This window comes from Tenebrio molitor, chromosome 5 (assembly GCF_963966145.1).
Source record: "Tenebrio molitor chromosome 5, icTenMoli1.1, whole genome shotgun sequence".
In the NCBI taxonomy this organism is placed as follows: domain Eukaryota; kingdom Metazoa; phylum Arthropoda; class Insecta; order Coleoptera; family Tenebrionidae; genus Tenebrio; species Tenebrio molitor.
The window spans coordinates 24,041,797-24,062,748 of record NC_091050.1 but is presented as its reverse complement, the minus strand read 5'-3'; the positions used below and the strand labels follow the sequence as shown (position 1 = coordinate 24,062,748).

At 33.7% G+C, this 20,952-nt stretch overlaps 1 protein-coding gene across 1 annotated transcript in view; it reads right to left on the bottom strand.

The window, feature by feature from the left end:
* LOC138131654 (uncharacterized) overlaps positions 1–15,626 on the bottom strand; it is an 80,112-nt gene extending 64,486 nt beyond the window's left edge. Inside the window, exon 1 of the mRNA XM_069048788.1 lies at positions 15,253–15,626. Within this exon, the coding sequence (XP_068904889.1) occupies positions 15,253–15,443 (191 nt within the window). The 5' untranslated portion in view covers positions 15,444–15,626. The remainder of the gene's footprint in view (positions 1–15,252) is intronic.
* Between the last annotated feature and the right edge of the window lie 5,326 nt (positions 15,627–20,952).

The window sequence follows — 20,952 nt, the reverse complement described above, 5'->3', positions numbered from 1 at the left end:
ATTGATCAACCTATCGTCAAAAAATTGCCTCAAATAACGAAGAGTCTCCCGTGCCGTAGCCCCGTCTTGTTGAAAATACCCCTGAGCCAGTTGGAGTTGATTGATGAAAAACATCAAGAATGTTGTTCCGATACTCTTCGGATGTTACAGAATCATCAAGATCCTCAAAATGTGTGAACTGTCTGATCATTGCGAAAATAAGACTCAATCATGAATATCTTTTGTTCAGAAATGAAAACCATTTTCATAGATAAAATTTTGCGAACAAAATTATTATGCTGATTAATGACATTTCTGACAGTTCAGTTATATTATTTGACAAGCTGAGTCATACTTTTTTAATGCTTTTGTTTTTCATGACCTACTTGACCAGAAATTTTTTGAACATGCGGTATCTCCGTCTTGAGCTGCGTTGGTAATCCGTTTTATACACTGATCCAACCTTCTCGTATTGTCACCTGTCCCTGTAAATTGATTTGGAACACAAAATGGTAGATTTAGTGACCCCCAAGCGTCGAGCAATGGATAGTTGAGATTCGCCTTCTTCGGAGAACGCCACCACCACCACCGCACATTCTTCCGCAGAAAGATTTCTTGGAAGTCGTTCATTGCGATCCATTTTAATAGAACATAACAATATCAAGCTATTTTCAAAGCAAACGTTGATAATTGAGAGAAATATCGCTAGAAAACAATACTTCTATGGCTTTTTCAATTAAACAAAACCCTTTCAACATTAGGTCTTGATTATCTTCAAAAAAACATGAATAAGAAAGGTAAACATATTTCCTTTTCATCTCTTGAAAGAAACAGTTTACAAAAATAATATATAAATATAATTTACAAATTATGCGTTAATTTTGATGTGAAGTGTAGTTTCCGAGTTACTCACCAAAAATTAATCTACAGGGTGTTTCAAAATTGGCGAATTCCGAATTCAGTAGGGAAGGACCCAGTGGAGCTCATAAATACTTAGAAAAAAAAATCGCTCTTCCTGAAGAAGATACAAAGTGTCTATAAAAGAACATATATCAAGAGTCCTGTGGAATTGTGCGGCTCTATATTTTTTTTTGGCCGAACTAGGTCGAGTCTTAGCGTCAGTTTGTGAGTTCGGCGTCTTAGTTGTTTTGCTTGTGATTTTCTTTAACAGTCTTTATCAAGGGTAAAACGTTTTTCCGTTCACACTTATGTGAACTGTGAATACAAGTTAGGAAAAGTAGCAAAGGTAAAACATTTATTTTCGTATGTTTACAGTAAGTAATAAGCAATCTTTTTAGTAAACCGCAATGGTTTTATCGCTAGAGCAAAACAGCTTCATTGTGATGTCGTATTACCGAAATGGTACCCTGCAGAATGGAGAGTGGGTTTATTCTATAGACGCTTGCAAGGAAGAATTTTTCGCAAAATTTCCAAATGACAACATCGTGAAAGCAAATTAATGCCACACATTAGAAGGATTGTGGATAGATTTGTGGCAACTGTTGAAAGAGGTAAAAGTGTAGGAAGAGCGCCAGTGAATGAAGAAATTGTTGAAGATTTACTCCAACGAACAAAGTTCAAAAAAATCCCTCAGGAGATTATCACTTTATGCTGATGTACCGTTAGAAAAAACCTGAACTTCTATTCACACAAAATCACAACACTTCAAGAACTTCGACCAAGTGATTCTGAGAGGCGCTTAGAATACTGCAATCGGTTTTTGAACAATTTGAATGATGACAGGTTCCCAATAATGAATTAAAAATTAAATAATTTAACTTTTTAACTTTGCTTGCAGATTTAGACATGCATTTGTAGAAACCCGATTGCATCCTATAAAGGTTGGACTATGCTGCCGCACGAAGGAGTTTAATAGCTTTTATTGTAAAAATCAAAGAACCTGTCATTAATGAAGTTACATAACCTCTGTTTTTCTATTTGGTATCACAATATGCTACAAAGCGGCAAAAGTCAAATATATTCGAGTTCCACAGGACTCTTGATATATGCTCTTTTATAAAGTCTGTCTCAATGCTAAATTTCCACCAACACTGCATTCTACGTTGGAAATACAACCGGCAACACTGTTTGGTGAAAAATGCGTCAGATTGTATTTGTTAGGTTATCTGTCAATTTCCGTTTTTACAACTCAAAATTTTAGAATAAAGGAAAAGAACGAAAACTTTTTTTAAAATGCAGCAATTAAGTAGGTAGAAAATCAAATTCTAAAAGCAAAATAAACTTATGAACTAATTTTAATGTTTTCGAATCGTGTTTGTGAAATAATTATATTGCCAACTTTGGTTATTAAGAATCCCTAATTTAGAAATATTTTTATTTTGCCAACATAATTCAACAGGTGGTGGAAATTTAGAATTGAGACAAACTATAGCTACTTTAATTTTGTTCATTTCATAGCAGCTTGCATATCCACAGTAACAAAATAAGGTACCTGTTCCAAATAAGGCCAGCTCGAAAATAAGGCCCACTAATGATATTGACCACAGACCATCAACAGAATTAAGACTTTCAAAACCCGTATAAAACATGGGAGACACTGACAACACTAGCGCTGCTCTAGCGTTAGGCCAAACTAAATTACCGAATTTACTCGTTAATCCGATCGGGAATTTCCGTTTAAAAAGAAGGTTGATTTGAATATTAATTAATAATATCATCAGTAATTTTGAATTTTCTATTTTCTGTCAAGGTTTAGTCAATAAATTTTATAAATTCTTCTACAAAATAAATTACTCCAAACCAGTATCTTGAGATAATTTTTCGTAATCTTTTTATTTGGTAAGTTATCTTTTTCTTTTTGAAAAAGTACGAAATATGGTTTTTCAGATCGCAATTTTTATTTTATTTATTTGGATATGGGACAAATTAAACATAAATGCTTTGTAAACAACAAGATCGGCGATAAAAAATAAACATTTTAAATTTCAAAAATTAGAAGAACAAAGGAAACGATGGATAGAAGCTTTAGGTAAATGTTGCACCACCCTTCAAAACAGATAATGTCTTTACTTGCGAGAAACATTTTAGCAACAATTTCTTTACTCAAAAAACAAAACTCCATAAATACGCCCTGCCGTCGATTTTTCTTCGTGAAGACAAACAAACTTCAATAAACAATGTTAGACCAGCTGAACAAATTGAAAATTCTACGATTACTGAAAATCCCACTGTAGAGAATCTAATCCTTCCTGTTATGCCCAAGGCCCAAAATAGACACCCAACAAAATCTTCTAGTGTGTTGCAAGTACTTGAATGCAAGAAAGTTAGTAGTCTTACTTCAAAAGGTAGAAACATTTATTATATGGACCGATATCAGCAAAAAACAATTTCAAAATTCAAAAAATCTTTTGCACGATCCTAAAATTATCTCCAGAAATTTTAAAAGTTAACGCAAAATCAAATTATTGAACTAATTCTACCCTTCAATTCAGTTTCACTCGCCTTTTAAACTAGCCCAGTCATGGCCAAAAAATTCCAATTTATACACAAACTCGTTTAATGAACTACTAATTTGTTGTATATGTTAGAATTTGTATTAAAATGTTTAATACTTAATTAGTCGTTTTTATTTTTTTTTTAGATAAGTATCAATTTAAATCAAATTGAAAAAAAAATAGGAAACTAGTCAGATATGCAACTTATACATTAGTTTGGCCTAACGCTCGGGCAGCGCCACTTGAGCGCGTCACCAAAAATGTAATCCCTCTTGACAGTCTTACTATAGTTTAATTGTCTGTGATATTGACTTAGTTAAAGAAATCTCCAAATATACGACAACATAAGGAGTTCGTTTAGCATGAGTGCATAAAATTCGTAAAAATGACCGTACCAGATATGTTCAAATTTCGCGGTAAAATAACATTGCAAAGTTCACCCACCAGTATTATTAAAAAGCGGGAAAAGTAAGTGTAAGATTTTAAGGTATTTACCACAAATTGTTGTATGAAAATAGCATTGCAGTATTCCTTTGAAAGTTCTTTTTCATTGCATGCATTTATTTCATTCTGCTTTTAGCTTCTTTTCGTATCATATCTTATACCCTTTAATGTGAGCTGGTTTTAATAAGGACCGGCAAAGTAGTGGACCTTATTAAAACCGTAGTGGGCTTTATTTTTGAATTTTTATTTTGACAGAAAATCAAATAAGGGAAGTTGCCAATGTTCCTGATGTAACACCTGTGAAATGATAAGTATTGTTACATTTTAAAAAAATGCAAGTTTTGTAAATGTTTCGATCTCCGTGCGCACGACGTTTTCCGCTGGTCCGGTGCAGAAATTCTACTGTTTAGTACTGTTTTGCGTTGGTAGAGGCAGAGGATCATCCAAAATTCCAAAGCAGGTTGATATTGAGCCAGCACTTTGGCTTCACGTAAAATATTATCAATTGTTTCGGGAGCAACAACAATAGGTTGAAAGAAAATGCGAAAATATACACATACGAGATGTAAGATGCCGAACCTGTTTTTAGTTGTACGCCTTCCACGAGATAGACGATAATTGTACACAGTTTTAGACTGATCATCCATAGATTATAACTGGACAGCGGCTGTATTTTACTGCGCCGTTCTCGTCGTTACTTTACAATAAAGTTCGCCGTTAAAGCGGCCGTACTTTACTCCACTGACGACGGCCGCTATTTTACGGTACCGCTTTGTAGGAAACCGAAGCTTGAAACGGCGAGTGGTTGAACGGCGAGAAAAGGGTGTGGAGACCTCGAGGGTCCGAAGAGGGTGAGGCTGGAAGAAGAGTCCAGGAAGTCCAAACCCAGACGCCGAGGGGCAGATTTACGGATCCCCGGCGGAAGGTTCGTGAAGAACCAAACGCCGGAGTGTGGAGTCAAATTCCACGCCTGGATTTCGTCGTCTACCGTGGGCCCGAGGAAGTCCCCGAGAAAGTCCAGGTCTCCAGAGACGTCGACCGCCTCGTGACGATCAAGGCCAGGGTGAAAGAAAAATTGTTTAGTTTTAGCGAAGCCAGCGCGTCGTTTCAGGCAGAACGTTTTTTTTTGTTCGGGTTGAGTTATCGGTCTGCTGGTGACCTCGCCTGCAAACGGCCGGTCAGGCCGATAACAGTTTTTTTTGTAAGAGTTCTTGTTTATTTTATTTCTTTATCTTTTGTGTCCTCGTCCGCCGCGCGACTTCAAGAAAAATGACAAAAATTTAAGGTTTTTTTTACTCCAAAGTAAAGATATTCTTGAAAAAATTGTTTTACATTATTATTTTACACAATCATCTACACCATAAATAACAATAAACACTGAATAATCGAATGCAGGTTTTCACGGCCGTTGTCAATAGGGTTATTATTTTCAGGGTTGTGCCGCGGATTGCTGGGTAGCTGACGTTTCAATAGCCATGCTGCTAAGCTTCTTCGGAGCTTAGCAGCATGGCTATTGAAACGTCAGCTACCCAGCAATCCAGACGACCGCGGCACAACCTTGAAAACAATAACCCTAATAAACACTGAACTTTTCAGCCGGTATTTGAAGAAAACGCAGTTCAAAGAGTGCACCTTCAGACCAATGTATCTTTGTAGGAAAAGTCCCATTTTTTTTTGTTTCCATATTTGGATTACTGAAGTGATCCCCTACAACGCTCTGAATTCGGAATTCGCGAATTTTGAGACACCTTGAATAATGTCAAACAAACAACATGTTATCTTTGTAATAATTTAAGTTAATAAAATAATAAAAGTTAATATAATAGAAGTTTCTTTGAACAAAATTAAGTGACTATAGAATTATAGTTATTTATTTAACGAGGGCTTTTTTTGGTATGAGTGGGCCAGATTAAAACGCGAGTGAAACGAGCGTTTTAAAGGCCTACGAGTGCCAAAAAAGTCCAATTTACACAAGACCGAGTTGAATACAACGTTTTTTTGTTCGACGATACCCTTAAAAGCTCCAAATCGCTTAAAATATTTAAAATTAACTTGACGTTTCGTTTTGACAAGTTGTCACATTTATCAAAATTCGTTCACATAGGAGAAAATTCTCAAATTCTGACAGTGTTGTATTATAATTCATGATTTATGATATCGTTTAGTGTCCACAAACTATCTGCTTATGGACTAGTCCGTATTACTTCAAAATAAACGTCAAAATTTTCCTGATTTTATTTAAATCATGAATGAATAGAATTAATAGAAAACTTTCCAGTCAAGATTCTTTAGCTTTTGTCGCAATTTCACTTACTTTGCTCATTATTACAACTAGAAGTAAAGACGATTTCAGTTCGTATTTCAAACACCAACACTGTTCGCTTTCAAATAAATAGTAATAAATAATTTCGTAACCACAGAAACAAAAACAGAACACTTCGAAATTATCGTAATTTTTAGAATCTATTAATTTTGTATCTAAAAGAAATTTAACTTCACAATCGAACATAAAGCTTTGTATGTAATTCGTACATAATTAGGCTTTGTGAACTTGCCCTATTTATTAGCCTCGCTCGCAAGCTCGCTCTGCCATAACCTATAGGGCTCGTCCACAAAGACCTATATTATGTACTTATTACATAAATAGTTATTATAAAAATAAGGATGAAAAAAATGAGATCTTCACATTTTCACACTATAATTTGAAAAACATAATCATATTAGTGACCTATTAACGACTGAATGACTAATATGAAGACATTTGTGAAATTATTGTAGCAGGCAACTTTAAAGTTTTCCAATAATGATGATGATCGCCTACGAATTCTTTTCGCATGTGTTCTATAGAAAAATATTGGACAATTTGTCAGTTCAAAAGGAATGATTTATGCACAATCATATTTTTTTTTTCGAAAAGAATAAATAAATGAACGTCAAACTGACAATTTGTCAAATATTTCTGTGTCATTGTTATGCAGGGTGATTCATATAGTTTCATAAATATTTTAACCAGTGACAGATTCCGGCCTCAAAAGTCTCTTATAAATAAAATTTTGAGTCATACATCAAAAATTGGCAAAAATTACCATATCTGTTTTTTCACTATTTGTAAATGCCATTCTTTGCTAAATTATTCCAATGTATAACAATTGTCATGAATGTCATAATAGAAGCAAACAATTGTCGCTATAGAGAGAATATTGGTATTATAAAGTTCGCTTTAGTTTCATTTTGACAACAATGCCTGACAATTTGTTTCAACGTAAAATATTTTCATTTATCTGCAGTTTTTAAAAGGTGGTAGTACACTTTTCAACATGCTTTATCTTCAACAATTTGAACCTCAGAACCTAGACATTTTTCTCTAGGGGTTGAAATCTACCACCGGTTAAAGTTTCTATTCTATCATCATTATTCATTTCAAGTCTTCAACTTGTAATGATTTGAATTCATTACTTTTTCCGCCAAATATTCGAACCTGCGCAAAACGGTAACAAATGTGGTCGTGATCGTCATCGAAGCGGAGGAGCCCTACGTTGTGTCTTTCTTTTGGCGGAAAAAGGTTCGGAATGCAAACGATGAGGGTTCCAGTTGGAAGAGTGCCGCAAATAAAAGACACATGTGAGGGACGCAAAATACCTTTTATTAAAAATGCCTGTAATAACTTTGATGAAAAAAAATGAAACAAATCCAAAAAGACAGAAACTAAGTTTAACGAAGAACAAGAAATTAACTAGTTGAGTACATATCAAAGATAAACGACAATTGAATGCGACAATATTTAAAATGACAGAAAACGGGTACATAACAGACAAAATGACAGGTTAAAGCTTGCAAAACAAGTCAACAAATTATAGTGCAGTTATTACAGACAGGGACGGATGAAAAACCCTCTTCAAAAACCGTATCCCAGGTATTACTCATATTTTACAACTCGATTAATGGCAAAACAATGTTTATTTGAAACTACGCGGTCAAGGTACGCCAACGGGAGCCTAGAGCTGGAGGTAACAAACTTTCGGCCGCGAGGGGACTCAGAAGAATAATCTGAGTCATCTTGAAATCAAGCGACGTTTATAGATATTCGGGGTATTAATGAACGTCAGACTATTTCGCCGACCAAGCAAGAGTGACAGAGCGCCTCGGGGTCGTACGAGTAGCATCACTAAACAGCATAAGCGAATATTTAGCTCCACCGTCCCCAACCAACCGTTTTCCGACAAGCCCCCGAAATCTCTATAACCTCGACAGAAGCTTCACGAAAACATCCCGCCGCCGCATAAGCGAAGACTTAGGTCCGCCCCCGCTAACGGCTTTAAATAACCGTAGCTTCCACAGAAATTTGACTAAACAACCCCCCGACCTCCTGATTGTCACCTAGCTCCCATGGGGGCGCACTTACTACATTTTACTTTAACTCTTCCGAAATCTAGCAACAACACAAAGAAAAAAAACCGAGGTTAATTCAATCGAACCAAGCGTAACATTAAACGATGAGAAAATCCAGCAAAACAAAGCGCAACATTAAACAATGATAAAATAAGCAAAACAAAACGCAACATTAAACAATGAGGAAATAAAGAAGAACAAAACGCGAAGTTAAATAACGATAAAATAAAACGCTTTAAACAGGAATACAATACTCGCTGGCAATACTAAACAAAAAATATGGAGGGTCGAGTGCCGTTAAAGAATGTTAGTGAAAGAAAAACAAAATGGACGCACGTGGTTCGAACGACGGCTCCGAATTTTTGAAATTACTAGATTGCTAAAAAAATGAACCTCCCGGGAGAAAGATAACGCTTAAAATTAACGAATGGGCGCTTCTTAAAGAAACAGCATGCAACAAAATGAAATCTACAACATACCCTTACCACGTGGTCTTGGTCCCAAAACAAAAACAAAAAAACCAACGAACGTGGAAGAAATTATCCAGGTGAATGAAAAACGTCGAATTCCTCACGGGGACACAAATATCTACTCGGGACGGTAGTGAAATTGAGTCAGATTTAACTTACAAATTTGAGAAACTGGATCGCTCTTCGCAACGTGTGTTCGTTTCGAAAAACCAAACAAAAGAGACCTACCCCCCTTCAACCACCCGCGCGAGAGAGCTTCAACCCCCGCTATATTTCCGCTCGCAGTTCCTAGTCTAGCCGCTAGTACCTTCACATTTGGCGCGCTGTTGTGGCGGTACCGGAAATTTAAATTTAAATTTTAAACTGGGTCACTACAAACTTTTTTAAATTCTAAAGAAACTAGATTAGCTTAAGGTGTCTTCAGTACGTTGAAGATGATTTTCAGATCTATGATCCTTTAGCATCAAATCATTCTCTTTTGAACTGAAAATATGACAGTTGTGGAGATCTTTTATTTTGCCAAAAGACGCATTCACTATTTAATTGAGTCTGTTTAAAAAAAGGATCAAGATTACATGGTAAACCCATTCAGCTGCAACAAAATGTCTCAAAAGGATTGAGATGTTTCGAAAAATTCTTCTGCTTGTTGAATGCTAAGTTATAGAACATCTGTGACTTGCTTCTCCTAAAATAATCTTCGTCATATAAAATGAATCAAAATGCGTGAGAACCTAACGACAATTAGGGATACAAATTCTTTATGTTGTTTTCTATTTTTTGTGCGTGACGTGAAACTACGTCAGCTTTTCCATCAGGACAACGCTCACAATCAGATCAGGTCAGGTCAAGTATTCCATTTACTGCAGTTAAGAATATGATTTTAATGGTTATTATTCCTAATGCTGCTCGTACATCGAAGCATATTCGCCAGATTTAGTCCCCAAGTGATTACTGTTTATTCTCAGCATTAAAAAGGACCTTCGTGGTACTCGTAATACGATGAAGCATCGATGAGGTATACAGGGTGTCCCAAAAATGGCGTACAAACTACTTACTACCTTATCGAGGATGTTTAAATGTAGATGAAAAAAATATGGAAAAAATGTTTCCGACAAAAAAATCAATGCACTATCCCACCTCCACCCGGCGGCACGGCAATTTTGCCGGAGTACATACACTATTACGGATATTACTATCAAGTAATAGTGCAGTGCTTATCAACATAATTACCGGCGTCTCGCCTCCGCATTTTGACTTTGTTGTGTATTATGTTCTGTGTCAATGTTGAGGAACTTCCTCACGATGTGACATGAGTATAATAATATACCTTTTTGAATTTCAACTACCAATGTGTTATCTAAATCCAGAATTTTTAAATTTTTAAAAAGAGATTGCGGTACTATTCCCGTTGCTGAAATTACAAGTGGTAAAATCGAAATTTTTTCTAAACACCAAAGATTTCTCATAGCAACGGACAGCTCTAAGTATTTATTAATTTTTGTGTTATATGTCTGTGTTATATTATGTGAATTTGGAACAGCTATATCTAAAAGATATGCTTGCTTTTGTTGTTTATTTAAAATTATAATGTCTGGTCTGTTATGCTTAATATGAATGTCAGTTAAAATTGTTCTATCAAAATATAACTTGTAACTGTCATTTTCCAAACAACTTTCTGGTGTATAACTATAATGTGGTTGTGTATTCTTTAATAAATTGAATTTAACAGCTAAATTCATGTGTATAATTTTAGCGAATATATCGTGACGTTTTTTATATTCGCTTTGAGCCAAAACGGTGCAAGAAGAAATAATGTGTTCAATTGTTTCCCCTTCAGTTCCGCAAATCCTACATTTATCAATGATCGATTGTAAACCGCATATGTGTTTTCCTACTACGTATCTAGAAAGTTTCATCTACTGCCCTAGCAACACACTTGTAATCGAAAGTGAATCCTATCTTGCGTGTGGTTGCTAGCTACGAAAGTAAAATACTTACGCGACTAGGAGATTCCTTACGGGACGAGGAGAATTTATTTTATTTTGTGACAATTTCGATTGAGGTACCCAAATCATTAAATGGAAAACAGCAACACATTTTATAATAATATGTAGTTTAATTAGTCCAATTGAAGACAACAAAGGAAAATTAATCTACTTATTCACATTTATTGTGATTTATGAATTGTTGGAAAGTTAGGTTATATCGCTCACCCGACTTGACAGGCGACAATGAGCCTAACGTAATTCCAGCGGCTCTTTCAATTCCGTCACATTCCATATTTTGCGGGAAGACTTGTTGCATAAATACCAATAACTGTAAACTATCAAACTAACATTATTACGGATTACACGCACTTACACAATTCACGCCGTTTGAAGACGAAAAATAAAATGTTTGTAAAAGCTGTTGCTATGGTTTTTATTTCCAAGATCCAAGGACGGTCGCGATACGGCACGATTTTTGCTATTTTTTTTTAACATTATAAAATGTTGGTGCTTCGTAGTAGGAAAAATTTAATACAATACACGATGCGCAAGTTTCTTCTTTCACCGCGGAGGTTTCACGGCCCTCGGCTGTCGCCTCGGGTCTTGAACTACCTCCTTGGCAAAAAAAGTTCACTTACGCATCTGGTAATGTAAATAACTATTTTTATAATTTCTTGTATTTATAACACGATCTTGTATTGCAAATATAAAACCCTCAGTCTCAGGATGAATATTTGTTTTTTTAAGCCATGCATGAGAAGCTTGAATATTAATTTCTGGCTGTTCTAGCTCTTTAAAATATCTCCCATGTAAAGACTTTTGTTTTATATTTGCTATAGTGTCAGGTATATTTGGCTCAACAATGTCTGAAATTATATTATCACTTAAATTTAAAGGTGTGTAGCCTTTATCGGCTGAAACCAAAGCATTGAAAAAGGTGTTATCACGAGCTCTATTGAGGAAATAATTTTTTAGTGAAGCAATTTGATTTTTTAGCAGTATTTCTAGATTTGAAAAACCCCTACCACCGTTTTCGCGTGGTAAATTAAATCTTTCAATAGCAGATTTAGGATGGTGTTTACTAAATTTAGTAAAAAGAACTCTAGTTTTAATGTTTATGTTCTGTAAATTAGTTTTGGACCATTTTATAACACCGAAAGAATAGGTCAGTAATGGAACAGCATATGTATTAACTGCTTTAATTAAATTATTACCGTTTAATTTTGATTTTAAAATAGATTTAATTCTTAAATAAAATTGCTTTTCTAAATTTTCTTTTATAATTGAGTGTTGAATATGATTTGATTGATTAATACCTAAATATTTATAAAATTCTCCTTTATTTAAATTTTTAATGATTTCTCCTTCTTGAGTTAAATATTCTAAATGTTCGTAATGACCGCGACATATTGATTGCATTTTACACTTATCAATACCAAAACTCATCCCAATATCATTTGAGAAATTTTCAGTTATTGTTAGTAAAGATAAAATGTGATTCTTTTTTGATGCATAAAGTTTTATGTCATCCATATAAAGAAGGTGATTTAATTTGGATAGTGTGGTATTATTAAGTCTAATATTGAAACCATATCCAGTGCTATTTAATAGATTTGTCAAAGGATTAATGGCTAGACAAAACCATAAAGGACTTAAAGAATCTCCTTGATAAATTCCCCGTTTAATTTGAATAGGCTCGGATTTTAATTTAGTATTAACGATAATACAATGTAAACAAAGATATATTCATAAATAATTACCTTGCAATGTTACGGTAGAGGATTTAGAATAATTTTTTCGATTTCCAAAGCTTAGATTAGATATTGGTAGTGAGTGATCTTGTACTCTGTGATAATATGTACGATTAGACGTAGCTGTCATGAAAATTTCATACATATATTTCAAAATAATTGACCTGTTAAGTGCCACTTTCAAAGACCGCCAAATCAGAAAGTAATTCCAATAGAATTTTTTTAACATTTTTCTGGCGTTTACGGTAATCTCTTCTACACCGTAGTGCACCGTTAGTACGCCATTTTTGGGACACCCTGTATAAGAGATATCAAAGTGAAAGATAAAATTGTTTACAGTATTTTGCAAAAATGCTATGATAAGCAATGGCCTAATAGTGTTTTGATTTACATAATTCATTCATACCCAACATGTCTTTTAAATGAAATTTTTAAATAACACCAAATAAAAAAGATAGAAATATCTAAATGTACAAGTAAATAATTACACTAGTTTACAAATATAGTATATTATATATTGAGGGAGAGAAATGCATGATTTTTCCTAAGGTGCAGTTTGTAGCCAGAGGGCGAAGCCGAGGGCTACAAAGCACCGAGGGAAAAATGAGCATTCTCTCCAGAAGTATATATACTATTTTTTTCACGGTAGGGAGTAGAAACAGCACAAAAATCTCAAATTTTAAGAATAAAAAAATTATGACAGATGAGTCATCTTTCGATGAATTTAATGGAATTAGTAGTTGCCTTGACAACACAATTGGATTTTTGTCACAACTGTCAAAAAAAATGAAAACTCCCATTAGATTTTTGTCACAACTGTCAAAAAAATGGAAACTCCCTAGGGAGCAAATATTTGAAAATGCTCTACTTTTGTCACGACGTTGACATCCGAGAAGTTGATTTCTACTCCCGATCGTGAAAAAAATATTTTTTTTATATACCTTTTATCAAAACCTTGTTTTTATGTTTAGCTGCCTTTTATAAAAGACAAATGATAGTCAAATTTTTTTTATCACCTCACAGTTTTTTGCTAAAAAATATTATATTTCTGCTTCTCTGCACGAATGCCTGCGATTTAAAGTTCATTGTTTTAAGACATCTGATATCAGAAAGTGTCCTAAATTGTACAAAATGTATAATAGTAGATCGTGTAAATTACCTTCTGATCGTTTTTGTTGCGTTTGCGGAAAATTTATATTTGCAAAAAAAGGAAGACCTATATCAGAAGCACTGAAATCAGGATATCTGCATTAATTTGGTTTTGCAATAACAAATCAAGAGAAGAAATGGGTTTCACACGTTTTTTGTGAAAGCTGCAGTTCTAACACGATGGGTATCTGGAGAAAAAAAATTCTTCGATTTGGAGTTCCAGTATTTTGGCGAGAGCCCGTGAATCACGAAAACGACTGTTATTTATGCATGACACGGACTTTAGGTATAAATTCCAAAAACAAACATAAAATTCTTTGTCCCGATGTTCTGTCTGTCACAAAGTCGATGCTACATTCAGAAATCCTACCCCATCCTGTTTGCATTTGAAAGAAAAAAATGCTTGGATATCTTTTAAATAAATTTTGTCAAAGGATATTTAGGAAATAAAAAAGATAACTAATATCGGGAAATTGTCCCGCAATTATTGCAAAATTATCACTAGATAGGTGTAAATATGTCTCTTAAAACACATTTCCTTCACTCCCATTTGGACTTCTTTCCTGAAAACTTAGATAGCACGAGTGACGAGCAGGGCGAGCGGTTTCATCACGATGTGAAATTTTTTGGAGATCGGCACAAAGGCTTTTGGGATGAAAGTATGTTAGGGGATTACTGTTGGTCTGTTATAAGGGAAACTGCTGCAGAAAATTATAAGAAACAAAGTAAAATAGGCAATTTTTGATTTTGTTGATTTAGGAATTACTCTTGTACCTATTATTATTGCTAATGATTAAATAGTTCTTTAACCTGACGTGATAGAATTTTTTGAATATTTTTTCTGAACTCAGTGCCCCAAAATCTACAAGAAATTACAATTTTCAGCTAAGGTATATAAACCGTGTAAACCAGTGTTATGGTTATCAAAAAAGAGTCTAGTCTCGTTTCTACATGATATTTAACAAGTCGGAAAATCAATTTTCTCCTAATACAACCAATTCAAACACTGCTTTTTTAAGTAATTGTGTGTTCCTTATTTAAACAAAACATAGAACAGCGAAAATGCCGTATAATATGCTGATACCCAGTCATTTTTATGAAAAATGAAAAGTTACGAACAGATAATATTTTGTCACGAGAAAGTGAAATGTACGAGTAGGTGGCAGAAGTAATTTTGTACGTAATTTATTATCGGTGTGAAAGAGATCGTAAATCCACTCATATGAGGTGTGCATTATTTTTATAAATGTGTGATGTGGGGCTAACATAATGTAGTTAAAACTTTGTCCCAATTTACCAACGCACGCAATTTCTCTTAACTTTTTAACAGAATTATATCTTACCGAAAAAATGTTACGATAATAACTATATTACGATTCATACATTTTTTTATAACTATTCCGTCCAATTTAACATTGTTGGTTATTGATTATTTGCCACCCCAAAAGCTATTACTCTTCGAAAATAAATTAAAATTCCAATTGGTTTCCCAACAATAGTTTATGAAGCAAATTAAACGCAACTCCCAGCTTTGTTAATTTTTTCCATTAATCGAATTTTCCTCAAAGCATTTTAATTATGGAAGTCATTAAGTTGATATAGGTAGACTACCATTTTAATTACTTACGCGTATTTGATGCTAGCTTTCGACCACCACTTCTGTGCAGCTGTAAACATTTTTACTTTTTTCTTTTTAAGCTGAGCAAATCGCGGATCATTCGGAAGTACAACCCTAGTACCGCGCCTTTGCTGAATCTTTTTCTTTGCTCCTTGAGAATGTTTAATTTTTGGGGCCTCTTCTGTAAACATCAGCACCATTTTGACTAATATTTTATGAACGACTAACAGAAAAATAGAAAAACACGATTCACACACACAATAATTTAAAAAAACACGAAAAACACTTCACAAAAATTTTGATTGCGACTCGAAAAGTTCTAGGACATTTCCCTACCAAAATTTGAGAGCTAAACTGACTTATTCGTACATGACCAACTACAGTAAAAAATACTGTATAAATTCACTAATATGGGGTGGATTATTATTGATTCTTTAAAATTTTCTACTTGGTAGCAAGTTGCAAAGAGAGTTTAGCAAAATTTGTAGAAATCCTTTCCGTACGTTTTTACTCGTAGCAGTTAGGTCTTCTACTAATTAGTATTGTCCACTAATAAATACCTTTCATGAAATCCAACCTCATTACTTACTAGTTTTCAATTATACGTTTGGGCCAGCGGAAAGATCTCTCCAAAACTTTAACGTGTCCTATTTCCATCAAGGATTTGTAAATCGTGCCGTATGAATTGCAGCATGATCTTGTTGCATTATTCATTGGGCTTTTCTCTAATAGCACCAAATACCTAACTGCTTAGTTCGTAAGTTCGTAGTTCATGAAACTTATAGAAATGTAAAAAACTATATTTAAGATATTTAAAAAATAAAAATGGTTTTAGTTTGAGAACGGTTCCTAACTGAATGAGTCACCGACCAACATTTGACCGATTCACCGTTTCGTAGATTGATACATAAATTCAGTAGAAATTCGCTGCCGTGGAATATAACAAAATTATTTGTGTGAAGTATACAGGGTGTCCCAGAACTCGCGCGTCAGCCGTTAACTGCTAATTTTAATATTTAATCCGACAAGGATTTTACAAAAAAAAACGTCAAAAGCATGTTAGTTTTGAAATGAAAACGATTTTAAGATAACCAATCACACACGCCTTCCTGAACGTAACTCTACTAATGTATGCGTTTCCGAGGAAATGACTTCAAATGTTGCTATTAAAAAAACTGTGATGAAATGTTTGGACAACTTTAATTAAATTCTCACTTTGACATTTAACAGAAAACGGAAACAACATTAAACGAAAAGTACGTTTTTAAAGTAAATGTTCAAATTGTGGATTTTCTCCCGACCATACGTGAAGGTTGTGACTATTAAAAGTCCCTTTACGGCAAAAATAGGATTAATCTGTAAGTAACACATTTGTAAGAAAGGGTGGATTCTCTTCGTGTTCTTGGAGTTCCAATCGAGGTGCATAATCTTCGGATAATAGATGTTGAACTTTGGTGTAATGATTCGGGTGCATGTGGTTACCTTTTAAAATGTTTTGAACAGTATTTTTGATTGATTCAGGATATCGGCCACATTTCTAACACTTCTCGTTCCATCTTGCGTAAATGATTGAAGTAGGACTCCTTCCGTATCAGAAGGGCGAACCGTGCGGTCAACACCACCAACTCGTTTTCTATCGGGAACCAAAAAACCAATGGTTCTTGTTGTGTTCACTAAACCTAAAAATACGTCCGAACTAGGATGCCGACGATGTGGAAAGTGTTCACGATACAACCTTGCGGCCGCTTTAGAATTCCTGCACTTTCCCCGTAGATTATCATCATTTCGGTGTATTCTTCGGGAGTGAATATTTCTTACTGTGTTGCTGTCCAAAAATCGACACTTTTCAAATGTACTAATTAATGTCACTTTGACGTTAGTATAAAACGTTTGCATAGTTGACCAGACAAATATTGACTTTTAACATTAATTTTGTTACCTGGTAACAACAGTACACGGAATAATTCACCTGATACACTTTACTAATCATTCTTCTGTGATTGGCTATCTTAAAATTGCTATAATTTAAAAACTACATGGTTTAAGAAAAAAAATCTTGAAAATCCTATATCAGATGAAAGAACAGAATTTGTGGTTTACGGCTGACGCGCGAGTTCTGGGACACCCGATATAATAAAGTTATGTACAGTCGATGGACAAATAAAACTGGAACAAAAATGACAATCACATATTGTAGTTTCAATTTGGTTATAGGTCGTTAAATTTTATGGTACTTTAAGTTGAAGATCTTGCGGGGCTTATAAATCCTAGTTTACCACTAGCAGGTAATATTTTAAGCAGGATTGTATTGTACATTTGGTATATTTGCATTGTACGGCAAACGGCACGCGCCGCATCCCAACCTTTTCAAACCCAACCATTGTCCCCGTTAATCGCTCATAATATCCAATAAAATTTTACGACCTACAACCAAATTGAAACTACAATAAGTCAAAATTTACAAATTTGCATCGTTTAATTACGGCTTTATCACAAATAGGTTAACTTTGGTATGATATATTATATAGACACTGACAAATATATTGACAATTCAATAGTCTGATTTACACAGATTAAATTTTAAGTGTCCCAGTTTTATTTGTCCACCGACCGTACCTAATGGCGGGATAGATGAAATATACTCTAATGCAGAATAGAGTTTCTGTATGTTCAGAAATAGTAGTTAACATCTTTTATTAAAGAAATAATAGTTTATGTAAAATGCTCATAAAAAGTGGTCTAACGTCTAACCCATTATTGGAGAGACCGTCAAAGTTACAATATGTATAATCAAATTGCTTTATGATTGTGTTTTTATAAATGTCTTCCAATTAATCCGGTCTAGCATACCAGTTTCAAGTTAGTGATTATTTTATATTTATTAAAATTAATTTAAAACGAAATTTGTAAATTAGTTAATAGTCAGTAACACATACAGGGTGTTATGGAAGTCCACGTAATACATTTAATTACCAAAGAACTCTTTACAATAAACATTTTTTACATAGGTATTGATGTTTTTTAATCGAATATTTTTTTTCGCAATTTTCTAGCACCTAATTTGACACTTCGCTTATGGGATAATCATTAACTGAAACAAAAGAGTGAGTGAAAATGTTTTTGTGCCGTAAAAACTTTACAGTTTTTTGAAGAAAGAACGATCGCTTTTCTAATACTTAAAACTGTTAGAGTTCTTACTGTTTTCATTCGAATATTTTAATTTGGTTATCAATGGATGTGTAAACACATGAGCGGGTGTGAATTTTAGGGTTCAAATTATATTTAATTTTAACTCTGTTTGGAAGAATATGCGGAAAAATGATAAATAAAAAAATGTTTATTTTAACGAGTCCTAGTGCTGGTTAAATTTATTACGTGGACTTCCATAACACCCGGTATATTTAAATTAGTATTTAATTTTTGATTTTGGTAGGAATTACACTTACAAAATTAGAAAAAAAATTTGAGATGAAAATCTCCGTAAAATCTAGATCTTAATTGAGATTTAATCAAAACTAACACTTTGATGTACTATTGCGGGCAAAAAAAGTGGTACATCAAATTTCTGTCAGTTTTGAAAAATTCGATGTAGTTCAAGCTTTATTGTCATTTTTTTGACACTATTCCAGCTGACAGTTTAAAAAATTATTTTATACATACTCCAATTTTTTTTTTCCAAATGCCCTCTTCTTTTGATAAAGGTAGATTTTGATTGAAACTTTGCATTAAATAAATATTCACCACGTGCTTACTTACAATCATTCCCTACAACCTACAATACTTAATGACAACGTCAGTCAGTTCAAATCAGATAAGGGTTATTTCACATGAAAAGTCAAGACAATGACGTTGATGTCCCACTTTTTTTGCCCGTAATATAACCATCTAGTCATATTAATATAAATTCTTAAGTTAAAAATAATTACAGAAACTATAAGCAAATATTTTTTACATATAATTATTAAATTAATATGGGGTCATTATAAATGATTGTACTATCGTAGGTGGCTGTGCGCTATGCTTTAGGTGCGCCCCTACGCCCACTATAGGTAGTTGTTACAAACATTTATAATGACCCCGTATTTACAAATTAATTTAAGGTATCATTAAAAAAATTTATTAAGTAATATGCCAATTTGAATTTGAAATGTAGTTATGTCTAAAAGAAAGGGATTGTAATAATTTTTATTTTTTCGTTTTTGACATATTTTTCTTGAACTTCAATGTTTTTTTTTTTAGTCAAATAGCTGGAGATAGAGATTTTACATTACATTTACAAGAAATTCAGCCAGCAATCATTCAGTCGTATGTCGTGTTTGTCTTGAAATACTTAGTTATTAACGACCTATTTGGTACACAACATTGATCTAGTGACTACTCTAATGTAGGATAGTGTCTTTTGAATGGTTTACACAAGTACTTTATTCTAAATTTTAGGCAAATATATTCATCTACGAGTACATCTACATAGTAAATCATATGTTTGTAATACTCTTACGACTACTAATTTAGAATGAATTTCTTTTACAATGAAAGTTCCAATTATTTTTAAACTGGCTGTACCTGAAAATAAATATGTTAGAACTGGTAATTATTTAAATAATGTTGTTCTGAATTATTTTAAATTATTCTTTGGAAGATTTGTTCACACTCTTCGAGTGGGATCTTTGAAAATAACATCGTTGGCTACATTTCGTTGTTTACAGAGTTTCGAATCAACTTACATTCGAGCATTTAATAAATTGTAACTACGAGTAGTTGACGAAAGTTCACGAAGTTTTAGAAGAAATATGCAGCTACCGAATTTTAGCGAATTTAATAATCATTTAATAATCAGAGGAGACGTTATATTGGTACATCAAGCGCTGACTGGTGACAAAAATTCCCCCATTAAGCACCTTTTTCCATTAAACGACGGGGGGAGAACTAGAGGGCATGATTTGAAGCTGGCAAAGGACAATTTTCGCACAAGTGCTAGGCAAAACTTCATCACGAATCGAGTGTTCGACGTGTGGAACTCCCTACCTGTAGAAGTAGTTACCAGCAAAACACTTCTCGGCTTTAAATCTCGGTATGACAGTTATGTGACTTCAGTAATTAATTAAAACGTATTGTGGTTTACTATTGTTTTGGACGCGCGGGCATAACAGGCTCGGCCTCTGCCCGAACGCTTATTTTTAATAATAATAATAATAATAATTTAAAGTTGTGATTCTATAATTCAAGTTATTCAATCTATTGTAGTTTGCTTACAACTATAAAACTTACGTTATCATTAACATTTGATTACAAATTAGTAATTAATATTTATTACCGTTTTTTAATTACAACTTTTTACACGTATAAATATGTGCATGAATCAAGGTATAGATAGTAAGTACTATCGATTTTTTTTCTAATGTATCAAATAAATATTTAGTTATTCAAGCCTCATGAAATAATAGCTATTTATTTTTCACTTTAGTATAATTGCATGATAACTTCTAGGATACGAAATACGTAAACATGTCCATAACAACCGGGGCATAATACAGGGCGTAATAAGAATAAGCGGGCGTATGAATTCATAACGCCCTCATCAATTCATAATTGCAAAGATGCCAATTTTCTTTTTTTTAAAGAACCCGTAGTGAAAAATAAAATCTTGTATGCACCACGGCGTCACCGAATGATTACGCCCATCGAACGATATCCATCTCTCGGGCTAAA